At 33.6% G+C, this 15834-nt stretch overlaps 1 protein-coding gene across 1 annotated transcript in view; it reads right to left on the bottom strand.

Annotated features, from left to right (window-relative positions):
• LOC126815092 (cilia- and flagella-associated protein 46) overlaps positions 1–15834 on the bottom strand; it is a 58281-nt gene that overhangs the window by 18546 nt on the left and 23901 nt on the right. The window contains exons 23-38 of the mRNA XM_050540630.2: positions 13314–13499; positions 12131–12300; positions 11373–11492; positions 11066–11155; positions 10191–10259; positions 9098–9246; positions 8649–8747; positions 7692–7842; positions 7152–7253; positions 6798–6851; positions 5505–5711; positions 4610–4716; positions 2830–2920; positions 2146–2289; positions 893–973; positions 141–287 (exon numbers count right to left, since the gene is read on the bottom strand). Coding sequence (XP_050396587.2) covers positions 141–287; positions 893–973; positions 2146–2289; positions 2830–2920; positions 4610–4716; positions 5505–5711; positions 6798–6851; positions 7152–7253; positions 7692–7842; positions 8649–8747; positions 9098–9246; positions 10191–10259; positions 11066–11155; positions 11373–11492; positions 12131–12300; positions 13314–13499 — 1967 coding nt within the window. The remainder of the gene's footprint in view (positions 1–140; positions 288–892; positions 974–2145; positions 2290–2829; positions 2921–4609; positions 4717–5504; positions 5712–6797; positions 6852–7151; positions 7254–7691; positions 7843–8648; positions 8748–9097; positions 9247–10190; positions 10260–11065; positions 11156–11372; positions 11493–12130; positions 12301–13313; positions 13500–15834) is intronic.

The following is a 15834-nucleotide window of genomic DNA, read 5'->3' as shown; positions in this document are numbered from 1 at the left end:
TTTTGAACTTAAACTTAAATATTTTAGAATCAATGTTTTGAATTACCATGCAGAATAATTATATCAAAACATTTTAAAATCAATGCATTGGATTAGCGTACACATTAATTTCATAATAATATATTCGCATGTTAACCTACCAAGAGGACCGATCCTTTGCGTTCATCTTCCAGCTGTTTATTTCGAGATTCTTTTGTCTGAAGTCGTAAAATATCAACAAGTAAGTGCCCACATAATATCTGTATTTCCACTAGTTCACGTTGTATCGGCAAACTTAATCCTCTCATCTATAAATATATAAAGAAAATAAATACTCAATTATAAACTCAATATAACCATACTCATTGAACAACATAAAATAAATAACTATGCACTTTTTATGGAGCTCACATGCCTCACTTCACTGACAAATGTATTCATGTTCTGATCAAATAATTTTCAGTTTTTTCTATTTCGGTCTTTATATTTTGACTGGCAATTTGAGTGTGCTTCTGATGTAGGCTACATGTGTTCCTATGTCATTTGTCTGCATTATGTTGTGCAGTTATCCTGGAACAGGAATTTTCATTTAACAGTTCTCTTGCTATATTGTTTGCAATGTCTTCATTTTGTTGTGCATGTATCTTACATAGTCTAAAAGTTATAAACTATATAGAACTATCTATATATCCATACATTTTTTTTCTACAATTACGTTATGATAAACTACCAAAAGTCAATGAAACAATTAACATCTGTGGGCAGTTTTAAATCTCATCTCAAAACATTCTTGTTTCTAAAAACTGATCTGTAAATAATCAGTGACTATAACCAACAGCACCTTACAAACTGTTCTGCAGTATTAATGGCGATCTTATAATTATATGGTAAAATATAAAGTATTAAAACGTACATCTTGTAAAGAAGAGAGTGTATAGGAATCTTTATAAACATCTTCAGCTATAATAACACCTTCTTTTAATACAGCTAAAGCCTGAAATAAATACATGTAATGATGAGTGTCAAGTGGAGGGGGGCAGGGAAGAGAGATAGATAGAGTGCTCAGGTTTAACATCCACTCTACACAAAGGTCAATTTGGACCTAACGTAAAGTTTATATTTCAATTATTTGCTAACGCGTAGTGAGTCTTTAGGAGGAAACAGCTAATGCCTGGAATAATTACATAGGCCTACAGGCAACAAGTAGGGATGTGTGTCAAGTGGGGGAGGGAGGGGGAGAGAGAGAGAGACACACACACACGAAACCAGGGAAATCTGAACTATGTTAGGCGGATGGTCATACTACAGATCGCAATACATCCAACCATGTGATTGAAACTGTAACACTTGCCCCAATAACAAACATTTTGATCTACCAAGCATGTGATTGAAACTGCAACACTTGCCCCAGTAACAAACATTTTGATCTACCAAGCATGTGATTGAAACTGTAACACTTGCCCGGTAATAAACATTTTGATCTACCAAGCATGTGATTGAAACTGTAACACTTGCCCCAGTAACAAACATTTTGATCTACCAAGCATGTGATTGAAACTGTAACACTTGCCCCAGTAACAAACATTTTGATCTACCAAGCATGTGATTGAATCTGGAACACTTGCCCGGTAACAAACATTTTGATCTACCAAGCATGTGATTGAATCTGGAACACTTGCCCGGTAATAAACATTTTGATCTAGACGACTCAATTAACCAACCTTCTTGTCATGTAGATTACAGGGTATTCTTGGTATTCTTATTTTTTTTAAGTACACCCTAATTCATTTTTCAAGGGCCAGGACCAGAATAAATTTAGGGGAAAAGTTTGTGGTGGTTATATGACCTTTTTTTAATAATTGATAGAAAATATCCAGATTGATTGCTCGATATAAATTTCTTATCAATTAAATAGATAACGATACAGTGAGAAATGGGGCTTCATGTTCACTAGGTCAATATACAACTACAATTGTGTGCGAAGGGGCCAATAGTAGTGGGATGAAACCAGAAAACCCAGAGAAAACCCACAAGGTTAGAGAGGTACAAGCACTGGATGAAACCCATGACTGACAGACCAACCCAACCCCTTGACCACAAGACCAGTGATCTCTAAAGCATCCCCAAAGACCGACCACCTTAACCCAGAAAATAATACACTCTTACCTGTAGTAGATAAGTATGTTTTATTTCTGTTTCAATCGCTTCACCAGCGATATGTTTTAAAACATTAGCATGTTCTTTTATATAAGGTAATGCTTCTCTTTTATAGTCTGACCGTAGTAATTTCTCTATACCATTCTCAAATTTCTGAAGCAGAAAAATTAAATCATTGGTTAAAATCCAACAAAATTACAGTAAAATATGACATGAAATAAAAAAGGCTGACATAAGAATGCTTTTAATAACTAACTCTTTGATTAAACAAGGTGCCAGCTTGGTATGCTTATGTCAGGAAGATTTAATGGAATAAAGTTTTTTAAGTGCTGTATTTGTAGCCACTATAAAAACATTCTAGTGCCAAGGAAATATTCATTAGCATTAGGTCTTCCCATGAAATTTAGAAGATTGTTAGTCATGGTTTAGTTCGCTACTTTTTGACTAATCAGAACCCAAGAAATTTTTGTTTTGGGCTACATGTATAATTTACATGTTTATTTGTTTTAACTTACCTAAGAAACTGATAGTAATCTTTTCATTACCCATAGTCCAGTATTACTATTATAACTTACCTAACAAGCTGATAGTAATCTCTTCATTACATGTGGTACAGTACATGTTATAACTTACCTCACAAGCTGATAGTAATACCTTTATTACACGTGGTACAGTACAAATGTTATAACTTACCTCACAAGCAGACAGTAAACCCTTCATTACACGTGGTACAGTACTCCTTCGCTCTCCAGTCATCAATATAGTTGCCTGTATAGATGCTAACCTAAACAAATATAAAGGTGTATGTAATAATATAAAGGTGTAAATGTAATAATATAAAGGTCTATATGTAATAATATAAAGAAATACACCAAGCTGGACACCATAAGGGTTAGTGTTTGGGATGGCATTAAGGGTAACCCTCACCCAGAAATCTTCACAGATGAATTGATCTGCCCAATCAGTCGGAAAAATGAAATGGGAAAAATGAAATGGGGCTTAACGTCCTACTTATCGACACCACCCGGATACTACTAAAGACAGGAAGACATCTAATCCTAATGTAAATCCAGGAATCCTGACAGATAAATTTTCTGTCTTTCTTGATACCAGCTAGAATGTTTTGGATTTGTGAGAGAGAGAGAGAGAGAGAGAGAGAGAGAGAGAGAGTGTGTTTAACCACTGGACACAAACTAGGTCATTTCGGGTAAGGATGTAACGGTTCAAAAATTCTTGAACCGGTTAACTGGTCATTAAAAACCCAACCGTAACCGGTTAACCCATAAAAATTTTCTATCAAAATATTTGTTGCGCCAAAATAAGACTTGATAATATATTTTTAAATTATTAGTATTACAGCTTTTAAGTTAAAAGTCAGTACAAATTCCATTCATTCATTCATTCTTGATGTTTCATTTCTCCATCTTGCACACTGACAGGTCACGTAATGTGACGTATAGACCAGTGGCAGTTGAATTGAAATCATCTTGATTTTTTTTTTTTTAAAAAAAAAGCTTCACTAATAAGTCATAAGATTAATTATGAAATCAATATTTGAAAGCATACCTTTGGATTTTTAAATACAAAAAAAGTTTGATTATTCAACATCATCTAATTCCAAAGAATTTATTACACGTGTTGCTATCACAAGCCATGCTGTATCGTATGGTACCAGTGACCCGTATGTCAACCTTGACCCCACAGCATTGCGCACTCGAGTGATAATGTAAACAATTCTACTATTCTATTTTAATATTATTTCATCACATCATACTTGTTTCCTTTTGAGATTTTGTTTATGGAATGATGAGGTTAATACTGTAATTGTAAAACAATTAATCTGTCAATCAGTTGAGGCTATTTAATGTTTGGCAGCGAGTGCTAATAACGTATACAAATGTCAAAACTTCCAGCAGGGGGGGGGGGGGAATTTAGAGTCATTAACTTGTCGAGACTTATTACAAATGACAAGTGCTATTTGAAATATTTATGTGGTCTTAGTGAAAGAAACCAATGTTATGGCTATCATTCCTGGGTTTGAAAGTCAAGTATCATATGAAAACGAATACCGATTAGTAATTTTTTGAACCGGTTCAACAGTGCAACCAAACCCATGACCCGTTAACCGAGTGACCGTTTACATCCTTAATTTCGGGACTAACAAATGGTTCAATTTTATTTCAATAATTTGCTTGCGCGTAGGGGTCTTTAGCAGTGGGAGGAATGGGAGGAAACCGGAAAACCCCGAGAAAACCCACAAGGTTGGACAGGCGACCCTACTCCTTGTCACGTACAACCGGGGAATCGAAACCACGTCAGTAAACTCAATGACAGACCTTATGATGCACGTGCTAACCATTCAGTTATCCAACCCCCCTTTTGGATTTGTCAAAAAGTTTTCATCATAACTTACTTGCCTTGATACCAGCCAGAATGTTTTGGATATGTTAAAAAGTTTTTCATAATAACTTACTTGACTTCTAGTGATGCTAATATAAAACACATTGTACTCATTCTGTTTGGTCTTTCTTCATATATCTGATGAAATTCATTTAATGCATGTACCACTATCTTTCTAGCCTACAAATACAAAAGATTCCAGAAACTCTATAATCAAAAAACGATTTAATTGAATACAGTTTGTCAATCTGAGCATTACAGTCTCTCTAGCACTTTTAGTAACAATTTTTTTTTAAGGATATCTGAAGGATTTTGGAGGTAAATATCAGAGACAATTAGGAATTATTTAATTAGAATTACAAATACAAAACATTCTAGAAACTCTATAATCAAAAAATGGTTTGATTGAATACTGTTTGTCAATTTGAGCATTAGACAGTATCTCAAGCACTTTTTAGGAACAACTTTTTTTTAAAAGGATATCTGAAGGATTTGGGGGTAAATATCAGAGATAATTAGGAATTATTTGATTAAAACTAAAGTCATTTCATCATCCGAAATCAAATAAAAATGACTGTCTTCCATCTCTCTTAGTAAGACATATATTTTCCCTGTCTGTATCATTGGAAGTAATTTAAAGAAATTAAACCCTATTTCCAAGCGCCAAGGGATCTATTATGTGCACTGGCACACAAGACCATCACAAAAGATTTTTCTGAACCTAATTAAATGAAATGAAATGAAATGGGGTTTAACGTTCTACTGTTCTGCTCTGACTGAGCTAATAAAGATGGGCATACACCATACAGTGTGCTATGAGGGAAATTTTGCCCAGATAGCGGTGCTATGGCCTACTCTTATATCAAATTCCAACTGCCAAGGCATCTTTTATTTGCACACCAATGTGTGTCCCATCTGAATGACTAGATATCTGTCCTTGTTAGGGGTTTTAAATCCTAAGGACTTACAATTCTTTTGCTGTTTTTATTCTCATAATCTTTGAGTGTAGCATCCACCATTAACATCGTGGACTCATACCAGAAGATTTCATTACCACAATTTAAATCTTGTGCTGCTTTACAGAAGTTGATAGTCTGTCCATATTGAGCCTCTTTATAAGATAGCTGTGCTAATCTATATAAAATACGCACTTGTAAATCTTTATCACCAAACGCCTATAAATATAAAATATCAGATTATGAAATAACTTTGTTTATGCCAGGAGAATTATCAGATTTGATCAAATTTTCAAAATCAAGACAAAGATTTAAAACATAGCAATCAATGAATATATGACCTACCAGTACGTTTTCATGACAAGGGCAGTACCTCGACAAAAAATAATGTGTGACGATACAGGAACACTTGAAAAGGACATTTCCACAACTCTGACAACGTTTCTGCATTGAGGCAGCAATTTTGTGAAAATTGTCGCACAACTCTGAATATAATAAGGTGCTTCCTCAGAGCTAACCAAACTATTCTAGCAAGTTTGAAATTTTGCAAGTTGGGCCATTTTTGACATTCTTTGACTTGTATTAATATGACAATTGTAGCATTGTCCCAATTATCATATATTTTTAAGTATTTTTACACCAATTTTTTCTTATAAAAATTACACTGCTTTTATTGAGTTTTAAGGGTAAATTCTCTGAAATTCTAAATTTTTGGGGTGTAAATCATCTGGAAAATTCATTATCAGTCTGTCAAGACCGGTAAACTATAGGTCATTTTGGTACTAAGATATGTTTCAATTGTATTTCAGCAGAAGGAGGAAACTGGAACACCCATAAGATTGGACAGGTGATCATACTCCTTGCCACCACGTACAAGCGGGAAATCGAAACAGCGTCAAATGACTCAATGACAGACCTTGTGATATGACGCGCAACCATTAAACCACTAGCCCACATAACATCAGACGTTAAATTTATGCCATTTTCTCACGTAAATCTAACGTAAATATTGTGTAAAGTTGATGTCACTTACGTTAGTTTTACGTCATTTTCTGACGTAAATATAACGTAAAAATGACGTAAAGTTTACGTTACATTAAAGTCATTTCCTGATGTTAAATTGCTGTTAAAAGGATGAAAGAATGAGCAAAATGATGGAAATCTAACCGAGCATTTTAACATAAATTTAACATTAATTAAACATCATTTTTGGTTGCAATTCTAATCCCCATGACTGAAATAAGAACCACGCTGCCAACATCTTCTGTAGCAGCTATGTTAGAGTATAATACACAATGTACTTACTGTAGCAGCAATGTTAGCTTCATTAAGATAATTTCTAGCATGTTGATAATAACCCTATAAATATAAAATATACACAATTATAACCAATGACATTTCTAATTCTTTTATAGAAAAACAAAATTACTTCCTCAAAGAATTTTTAAAATGCAATTAAAAAGCACAAGGACTATCATTTGATGTTTGTACCAATTAAAATGCACAACAACTATGACATGTTGATGTTTGTACCCAGTTCTGTACAAATCTTTAAACAATTCCTGCAAGAAAACTAATGAAATTATGAGAACAAAGAAAAAATTAAGATAATTTAGTTTATTTGGTATGTGATAAATAAAGCAATATATAACCTTATACCTGTCTTATTAATACTTGTGCTATATCTGTCCAAATTTCTCGTATTGACACACCTCCTAAAACTTTACCCAGATGATTGATACTAACATCTTTCTCTTCCGTCTATAATTATAAAAAATGAAAATACTTCAAAAGAAAAATTTAGAAATATCATTCTGGATAATGTGTTCCATATATTTCATATTTCTTTAAATTTAACTGTATTCATAGTATTTTGAGATTAAATTTTTGAAATAATAATTTTACAGCTTGTAAATTGACTGACTAAATATGGTAAAAACAAAAGTTCTGCAACTCCGGGTAACAAGCTCAAAGGATTAACTTTTCAAAATCATTTAATCACACACTGAGAGGCGTCAAATAAATGTTCAAAAACATTTTTTCACTCAATCTACAGCTGAAAAATATCAATTCTGAATGATTCAGATTCAGATTCACAATGGAGTGCTTCAATGTATATCAATTCTGAATGATTCAGATTTGCAATGGAGTGCTTCAATCTAAAAATAATATATATATATATATATATCTACAAATTACCTTAGTTGGTACAAACTGTGTTCTGGATGCAAGAGTTCTTTTCTCTACTTTTCCTTCAGCGGCAAGTTTTGTCAACGTTTCTTTAACACGTAATTCTTCTCGTGAAACCTGAACTTGTTTTTCTTTCCATAGAGCAATTTCTTCTCTTGATCTAAGCAAACATAAATATTTTTATTTTAATCTAAAAGGAAGAGGATGAGTTTTAATCTTTAAGTGGCATTTAGCCATTGGGAAAACACATCAACAGAATACAATCACTGGTTTTATTCTGAAAGCATGATAATGTTAAGAGGATACCCGTCAAAACTTTGTGCTTTTAGAATACAACCAGTGATTATTTCCCATAAAAATTGTGTTCCGTTGATGAGGTTTAACATCACCTCAACACAGTATTTAAGTCATTTTAAGATTAACATGCAGTCATTTTTTACTTCTACTGTTACACATGTTTCCAATTCCAACAGCCAAGGGATATTTTACGGGAGCTATAAGTCATTATTTGTAAAGAAAGACCTACACAAACTATTCGATTCCGTCATCTATTTGCAGAGTACAGGGAATAGCTGTTATAGCAAGAGCACATGGTTTTGAAAATAATAGCATTGTGTCATTCTTTTTTTGAGATGTCTTCTTTTGCAAGTCTAGACATAAATTATCAGACATCATTTTCATCATTTCCATAATTTTTTGTTTTACTCTGATGATTGTCAAAATCATTATTGATGTATTCATAAGCTACCATTTTCATTAGCCCAGTTCGGAGCAGAACAGTAGGATGTTAAACCCCATTTCATTTCGTATTCATCAGTAACATCATCTCCATACCCATTTTTAGGAAAGTTACAACAATTTTTTCATTATTGAAATTTTAGTGAAAAAATGGTTGAGAATATGGTACTGTTTATAAACAGTGACTGACAGTTACTCTGATGACATATGAAATAGTTTTATACATACTGAGCTTGTTCTTCTTCATTTATCTCCATATTACCAACCATTCTCTCATGAAAACTACAACCACCTTTCAAACCTAATTCATGACAAACTTCTAAAGATCTGTAAAAAAAACAACCCAAAAAACATACTTTATTAAACAATAGATACAACAGATCAGGTTATGTGCAGCCTTCCAATAGCCATAACAATTCTTTCAACTCAAGAAAACGAGTCCTGTGAAACTTGGTGGCATGTTTTTTTATACAATAGATACAACAGATTAGACCACGTGCAACCTTCCAATAGCCATAACAATTCTTCCAACACAAGAAGATGGATCCTGTGTAACTTTATGGCTCCCGAAAGCTTGCAGATGGTATCTGAATCCAAATTACTTGAAATCACAACAATGCTTCAAATAGGGCCCCATAATATATCTGGTTTGTTAATTTTACTGTTTTTAAAGTTACCTTATATGGAAGAGATTGGTCATAGCCTTGTTATTCAAGATACTACGCGACAGTAAATCTTGAAATGCCAGGACTGGTAGAGCAAGATGATTGTAACCAAGGGTACGTAACTCTGTCACTAACTCATCTAAATAATGTGATGTCAGCATCTGTAAACAGAGAATCTTGTTGAAGTCACGAAATAGGATTGACACATGATTACCATATTATTACACGCAAAGCAGAATAAGGAATTGTAAATCCCTATATCAAATAATCTATAAAAAGGCAAACTACATACTCCTCGCAGAGTTAGTGCTAAATGATAAGGCCAGCTCAGTTTTTCGCCATAGGTCACGAGATGTAACTGGGATAGCGCTAATCCTAACCTTAACCCTGGACCTAGCCCCAATGCTTACCCTAACCCTAACCTACAATCTCACCAACAATCACATGTCCTAACCTTATTTACATCTCAGCAACCTTGACAAAAATTGAGCTGGCCTTAACAAATAGATTTAGCTCTCCTCACAGAGTTTCTTTTCATTAAAACTAATCACACTCAAACACAGCAAATCTGGCTGATGATTCGTGACCCAAATTATGACTGGCTAACAGTCAGGTTAACAACCAATCCATTACAGTGTAACAGATCAATCGAGATTAACCACAGCTCTAGAAATGTAACATAAAAGTGTATAATGACAATTGCAGCTACATTAGGTCACAATACACAAAATTCATTAAGCGCAAAAAATTAGAGAATAGCAGAATATAACCAAAAACTAATTGTGTGGTAAAATAGGCTTTCCAAACTGCAAACATAAACATTGTCATTCAGAATCTGTTGAAGAGATTTTATTGGACAATGAAATAGATACACTCCATCAAAAACCCAAGTTTCAGTTCCAAGTGCAGCAATGGCTAGAGAGTGCTTTCTCAGGCCATTGCTTCAGGAATATCGGCAAACTACAGTTCAGACATGCCATGTTTACAAAAATTCTTGTATTTACTTGATTTTCTTCAGTTATTGGATTGAAAAAATTAAATTTCTTGAACATATAATATGTTGGGGGCAATACAGACACCTATGATCAGTGATTTTTCTACTTACAGGTTTTTTAATAGTTTTGGTATTGACTCCTAATTTCTTCATAGATTCATGTTTAAAAGCTTCTAAAACCTGCAAATAAATAAAGATATACCGTTATAATACAAACATCAATTTCATCACCAGCACCAAAAACATTCTTCTTATTCAGAAGCAGTTAACAACAGAGTTATAATTTGGAGATAAACATATGATAAGTTTTATATATATGGTTATATGTGCCACTTGAATAGGAATGAAATAGGGTTCAACGTTTTATTTGAGCTAATGAAGATGAGTCTGCAGTGCGGTATGAGACAAATTTAACTAGGATTACAGTATTTCAATTTGCTCTCTGTTGATTTCCAACTGTCAAGAAATGAAATGGGGTTTAACATCCTACTGTTCTGCTCCGACTGGGCTAATGAAGACGGGCATACTGTGTACTATGAGGGAAATTTGGCTGGGACAGTTATGCTACGGCCTACTCTTATATCGACTTTCAACTGTCAAGTGATCGTTTACGTGCATGCCAATGTGTACACGGGACCTAGGTTTTTCATCCCATCTGAAGCACTAGACAGACTCTCCGTCCTGCAAAATTGACAAGGAGAAACCACGTGCACAGTGCACACCCCAAAACAGCTATCAAGAGAATGTAATCAGTTAGACCTAGTTCATGACCAATACCCCATTATTCTGAGTTTATGTAAAGTTAATCTTAAAGTTCAGTATAAAGTTAAAAGGCCTGCACAGTAAAATATTTAATTTACATGTGTTTTGTGCAACATGGTCCTGAATGCATTACCTACTAATAGACTATGAAGTGGCATTTGGAATTATGGACCAATAAATCTATGTACATATAAGACAATATAAATTGAATATTTTTTATTTACCTCATCTGGAACATCATATACTGCCCATTCCTCTGTTGATGATGGTAAAACATCTAATGGTCCTTTACGTTTTGGTTTCTCTTTTACAACCTGCATCATACAATATATGTTTACCTGATCCAATAATACTTTTACATGATACAATAATACTTTAACACGACACCAAAAAAAGGGGACAGACAGAAAGATGATGGATGTAAAAAAGGACAGAGCACATTTCGGTATCTCTCTATTTCAGTCAAAATGTGCATAATTACTGAATTTCCATGTTTTTAGATATTGTATTTAAAAATTGTATAACTTTTACCTCTTTTTCTTTGTCTTTTTTGCCTTTAGATTTGGCTGATTTATCACCGACAGCGGCTGTTTCTGCTGGTGAGTTTTTAGCCAGTTCTTTTAATGTATTACCAGAGTATGTTACAGAAACCTAAAATGAAAGAACCAAATAGTTACTTTAAGCAACATTCCCATCAACTTTAATTTTGTCCACAATAGGAGTGACAAAATAAGGCCTCCATAAATCAAGTTTTGTAAAATGAGGTTTAATATTAATTTACGAAGGTGGGCAAACACCATGCAATGTGGTAAAAGGGGAATTTTACTACGACAGTAGGGTTTCAGCTTATTATTCTGTGATTTCAGCCTATCATTCTTCGATTTCGAAGTGTCACGGTTTCTTTTACATACACGCTAGTTCACATGGAATACCATTATCCATAGCTACAAGAATGTAGCTAAAAATGTTCAGATATAGTTTGGTTTTTTTTTTTAGCTACGATTGGGTGCCTTTAGTTTCACCTGGCAAACTTAATTTCTTTATTAATGTATGTAACATCTTTTAAAAATAAGTTAATAATTGTATACTATTAGGACTAATTAAACATTCTCAGACCAAACACGCAGGGTTTATCTACAATATCCATAATGCACTATGAGGGGAATTTTCCTACAGCCTACTCTTATTTTGATTTCCAAGTGTCAGGGATCTTTAAAGCGTTGCCAATGGTGTATGCAGAATCTAAGTTTTATAAGAAGAGTTGATTTACATAAATATATATATCCTACCTGCCAGATACGTTGTAAATATCCATACGCCATGAGTAGTGTATCTTTATACTGCGGTGAACCACGACCGTGTAACTCCGCAAGTATAACATGAGCTCGAACCAGATAATCTAGTTGTTGTAGATCTGTTAAATCATCCATAACCATATTAACATTTGTCAGACCAACACCTGAAAAAGTTCCATGACAATTTTAACCATACATGCACATTAGATCATAAAGCAATTTGATTAAATTACAGATCTATATTTCATTTAGTTTTTTTTTATACTTTCGATGGCCTCTGAAATGAAATGAAATGGGGTTTAACGTCCTACTGTTCTGCTCCTATACTGGGCTAATGAAGACGGGCATACGCCATACAGTGTGCTATGAGGGAAATTTTGCCCGGGCAGCGGCACTATCGCCTACTCTTATATCGAATTCCAAGTGCCAAGGGATCTTTTACGTGCATTCCAATGTATACACGGGACCTCGGTTTTTCGTCTCATCCGAAGGACTAGACAGCTGTCCTTGTCAGGCCCTCCGTTGTGCTCCACTGACAAGGGGAAACCACGTCGGAAAATCCAGATGAACTTTCTCCGCCAATGCAGGGATCGAACACCCGACCTCCAGGCTAGCGAGCCTGCGTCTTAACCAACCAGCCACCGTGGCTCCTCGATGGCCTCTACTACATGAAGATTTGACCAGTTGTAGTTGTAGTACGAGCAGCTTTTGACCCTATGATGTCAGACATTTGATTAACCAATCAGCGTTGATGTTTCTAGTAGGATACCAACAATTCTGTGCATCGCACACCAAGAACTTGCTGCAACCGACCGTTTCATTGACTAAATCCTCACATCATCCAGAACGCTGGTTATATAACAACTCTTCCTGATCCTAGTGTAGTATAGACAAGTAAAACAAAATTTTGAACTATAAAAAACAAGACGAAATAGGATCTGTGTTTTAATCAGATTGATAAAGTGGTTTCGATTCTCCACTTGTATGTGACAGCCTTGTGGGTTTTCTCCAGGTCTACTACATGTAGTTTCCTCCAACAGCCACGGACCCCTAAGCGCAAGCGAATTATTGAAATAAAATAGAACCATATGTTAGTCCTGAAATGACCTAGTTTGTGTCAAGTGGATGTTAAACCCCATTTGTCTCTCTCTACATACAATGGAATTAAAATTCCAACCTATTTCTGCTTCTTTAGTAACAGGAACATAATCTTCGGGATTTATTTCTTCTTCTGTTTTATCATCTTTCTCTTTTGTATCATCAGTTTTTTCTGTTGGTTCCACAGCAGCTGGTTTCTCCAGATCAGGAGATTTGGATTTCTTGGCTGACAATTTTCCTCCTTTTTTCTTATCTTTTTTAACACCTGCACCACAAATAGAAGAAATCTTTAACAACATCAGTTAATTAAACTTCTAGGTTTTAATGTAAAAGAAAAAGATATCTTATTTAAGATCAGATTAAAACTTGTTTTTATTTTTTTTGATTTCGTGCAGTAAGTCAAGAATTTAATTGAAAAATTGGAAGTGACATTTATTATAATTATTAATTAACTTATAAAGATGAAATCTGTGCAATATGTCAGTTAATTAACTGATTCAGAGAAAGTTTAAAGAAGGGTGCACCATATGGAACTAAGTGTTAGTAGGTAAGAGGGTGGTAAGCTTGCGATGGTCATATACATACTCCTCTAACTTTAGCTAAGGTCGTACTTTACTAAAATAAACTGTATGTATTAAACGTCAAATTATGGATAGTGTTCAAACAAATATTCAAATCTCAATAGTTTTTCAAAAATGTCAAGGGTTTTCCACTGATTTTTTACTATTCATTATTTGATGTCACTTAAAACTAATTGGTTTTGATTTGTTTTTATCTCCTATGATATATTTACTTATATTAAATGAAATCAACCAATATTCAAAAATAAACAAACAAATAAAAGGAAATTTGAATTGATTTATAAAATCTAGAAATGTCAAAATGCATAAAAAATGGCCAAGAAATTTCTCATTTCAATTGAACCAAATATTTGAATAATAAAATCAGCATTAAAGGTGGCCCACTAATTATGGAAGCAGATTGATATTTACTGAATGTTATAATTTTAAAATATTAACATGTACAAAACATCATGATGCACGATGCTAAAGAAATTGAAAATCCGAGAGTAACTAATTCCATAACAAATTTAAAGATACATTATGTAAGATTTAGATAAAGAACTAGCCATTCTTGCTATAATAGTTCGAAAGTAGATGACGTAAAATGAATAATTTGAAAATTTAATTACTAATTAATACTTTAGAAAACATTTCAGGCCTAAAGAAAGACCTGCAATAGGCAGATTTAGCTCTTGCATAATGCATGTTTAACTTTTGCTTCTTTTATATGTTAAAACTTCTCAAAGCGTCATCAAGACTGCGAAGAACTAAGTTCATTTGGTTTGGCCTAAAGTACATGTACGGCATTAGCTATTATTAGAACTGTGTATATGACATTAGCTGTTAGAACTGTGTATACAACATTAGCTGTTAGAATTGTACAGCTGTTAGAATTGTGTACATATAACATTAGCAGTTAGAACTGTGTATACAACATTAGCTGTTAGAACTGTGTATATACAACTCACTATTTCTACTTACTATTTATATTTGTTGTTGAATCAGTTTCTACAATCAGGACAGATAGCAAGAGGGAGAGAGAGGAAAAAAAGAAAGATTAGAAATATTAACTACAAAGTTTTTATTTATATGGGATATTGAACAGATCGACATAGAAATAGATGAAGCCAGATGGGGTTGGGTGTCACATCTATAAAGTTGCATGTCCAATCAAATAGCAAGGTGAAGCTACATAGCACCTAAGGCAAGCATTCTGTGCAAATATCTGACACCAATCTTTTAGATAGCTTTACCATAATACCAGCACAATAATTATTAAGAAACTGCTCTTAGTGGTGCCTAATTTAAATGACACTGAAGGCATGTGCCATACCTACCATATCTTAGATATGGCATTGTAAAAAACACCACTTTTGGGCTAAGTTTATTCTTGTATTCTACTCTCCCACCAACCCCCTTCTCCATTCCCATAGTAAAACTAGTCCTACATCACAGAATATCAGAGAAAAGTGAAAATAGTTGCTACAAGATCTACACAATATTCAACAGAAATATTATTTTTCTAAAATAGCATAAATACAGCACAATAGAAGCCAATAAAAATGCCCCAAAATTGCTAGAATTCTTTTTTTAATGAAATAAAATATGCCAAAGTTTAAAAAATAAATGAAAGCATCTTATATTTTTAAAAAAGCTCATAATAATGTCTACTGGTTATTGATTTTTTATCAACTTTTGTACCTTTTCTATTTTTCCTTATTGTGGGAATATCTAAGCACAAAAATAAATATATCAATTATGATACACATAAAATTCTCGTGGAAACACCTGAATAGCATTATGACCAGGTTGAATTTATTCTAAAATTATTATCTAATTCTTTATTTTAGGTATGATCGAACACCTGGTCACAGCATCCTAACTGATACTCTCAAGTCAAACTCAACTCCTTCTGTTAAAGCTTTTGAAGGACTAATAAGTTTGCAAATGATATTAAAAGAAATGTCTGATGATTCTTTTCTGTTTTTTAACCAAAGGACATTTTTGCCATTCTAACTAGCCAAATATAAAGATTTA

Source organism: Patella vulgata, chromosome 3 (genome assembly GCF_932274485.2).
Source record: "Patella vulgata chromosome 3, xgPatVulg1.2, whole genome shotgun sequence".
In the NCBI taxonomy this organism is placed as follows: domain Eukaryota; kingdom Metazoa; phylum Mollusca; class Gastropoda; family Patellidae; genus Patella; species Patella vulgata.
Note: the sequence above shows the minus strand (reverse complement) of the source record. Positions and strands in the feature narration are given on the sequence as shown.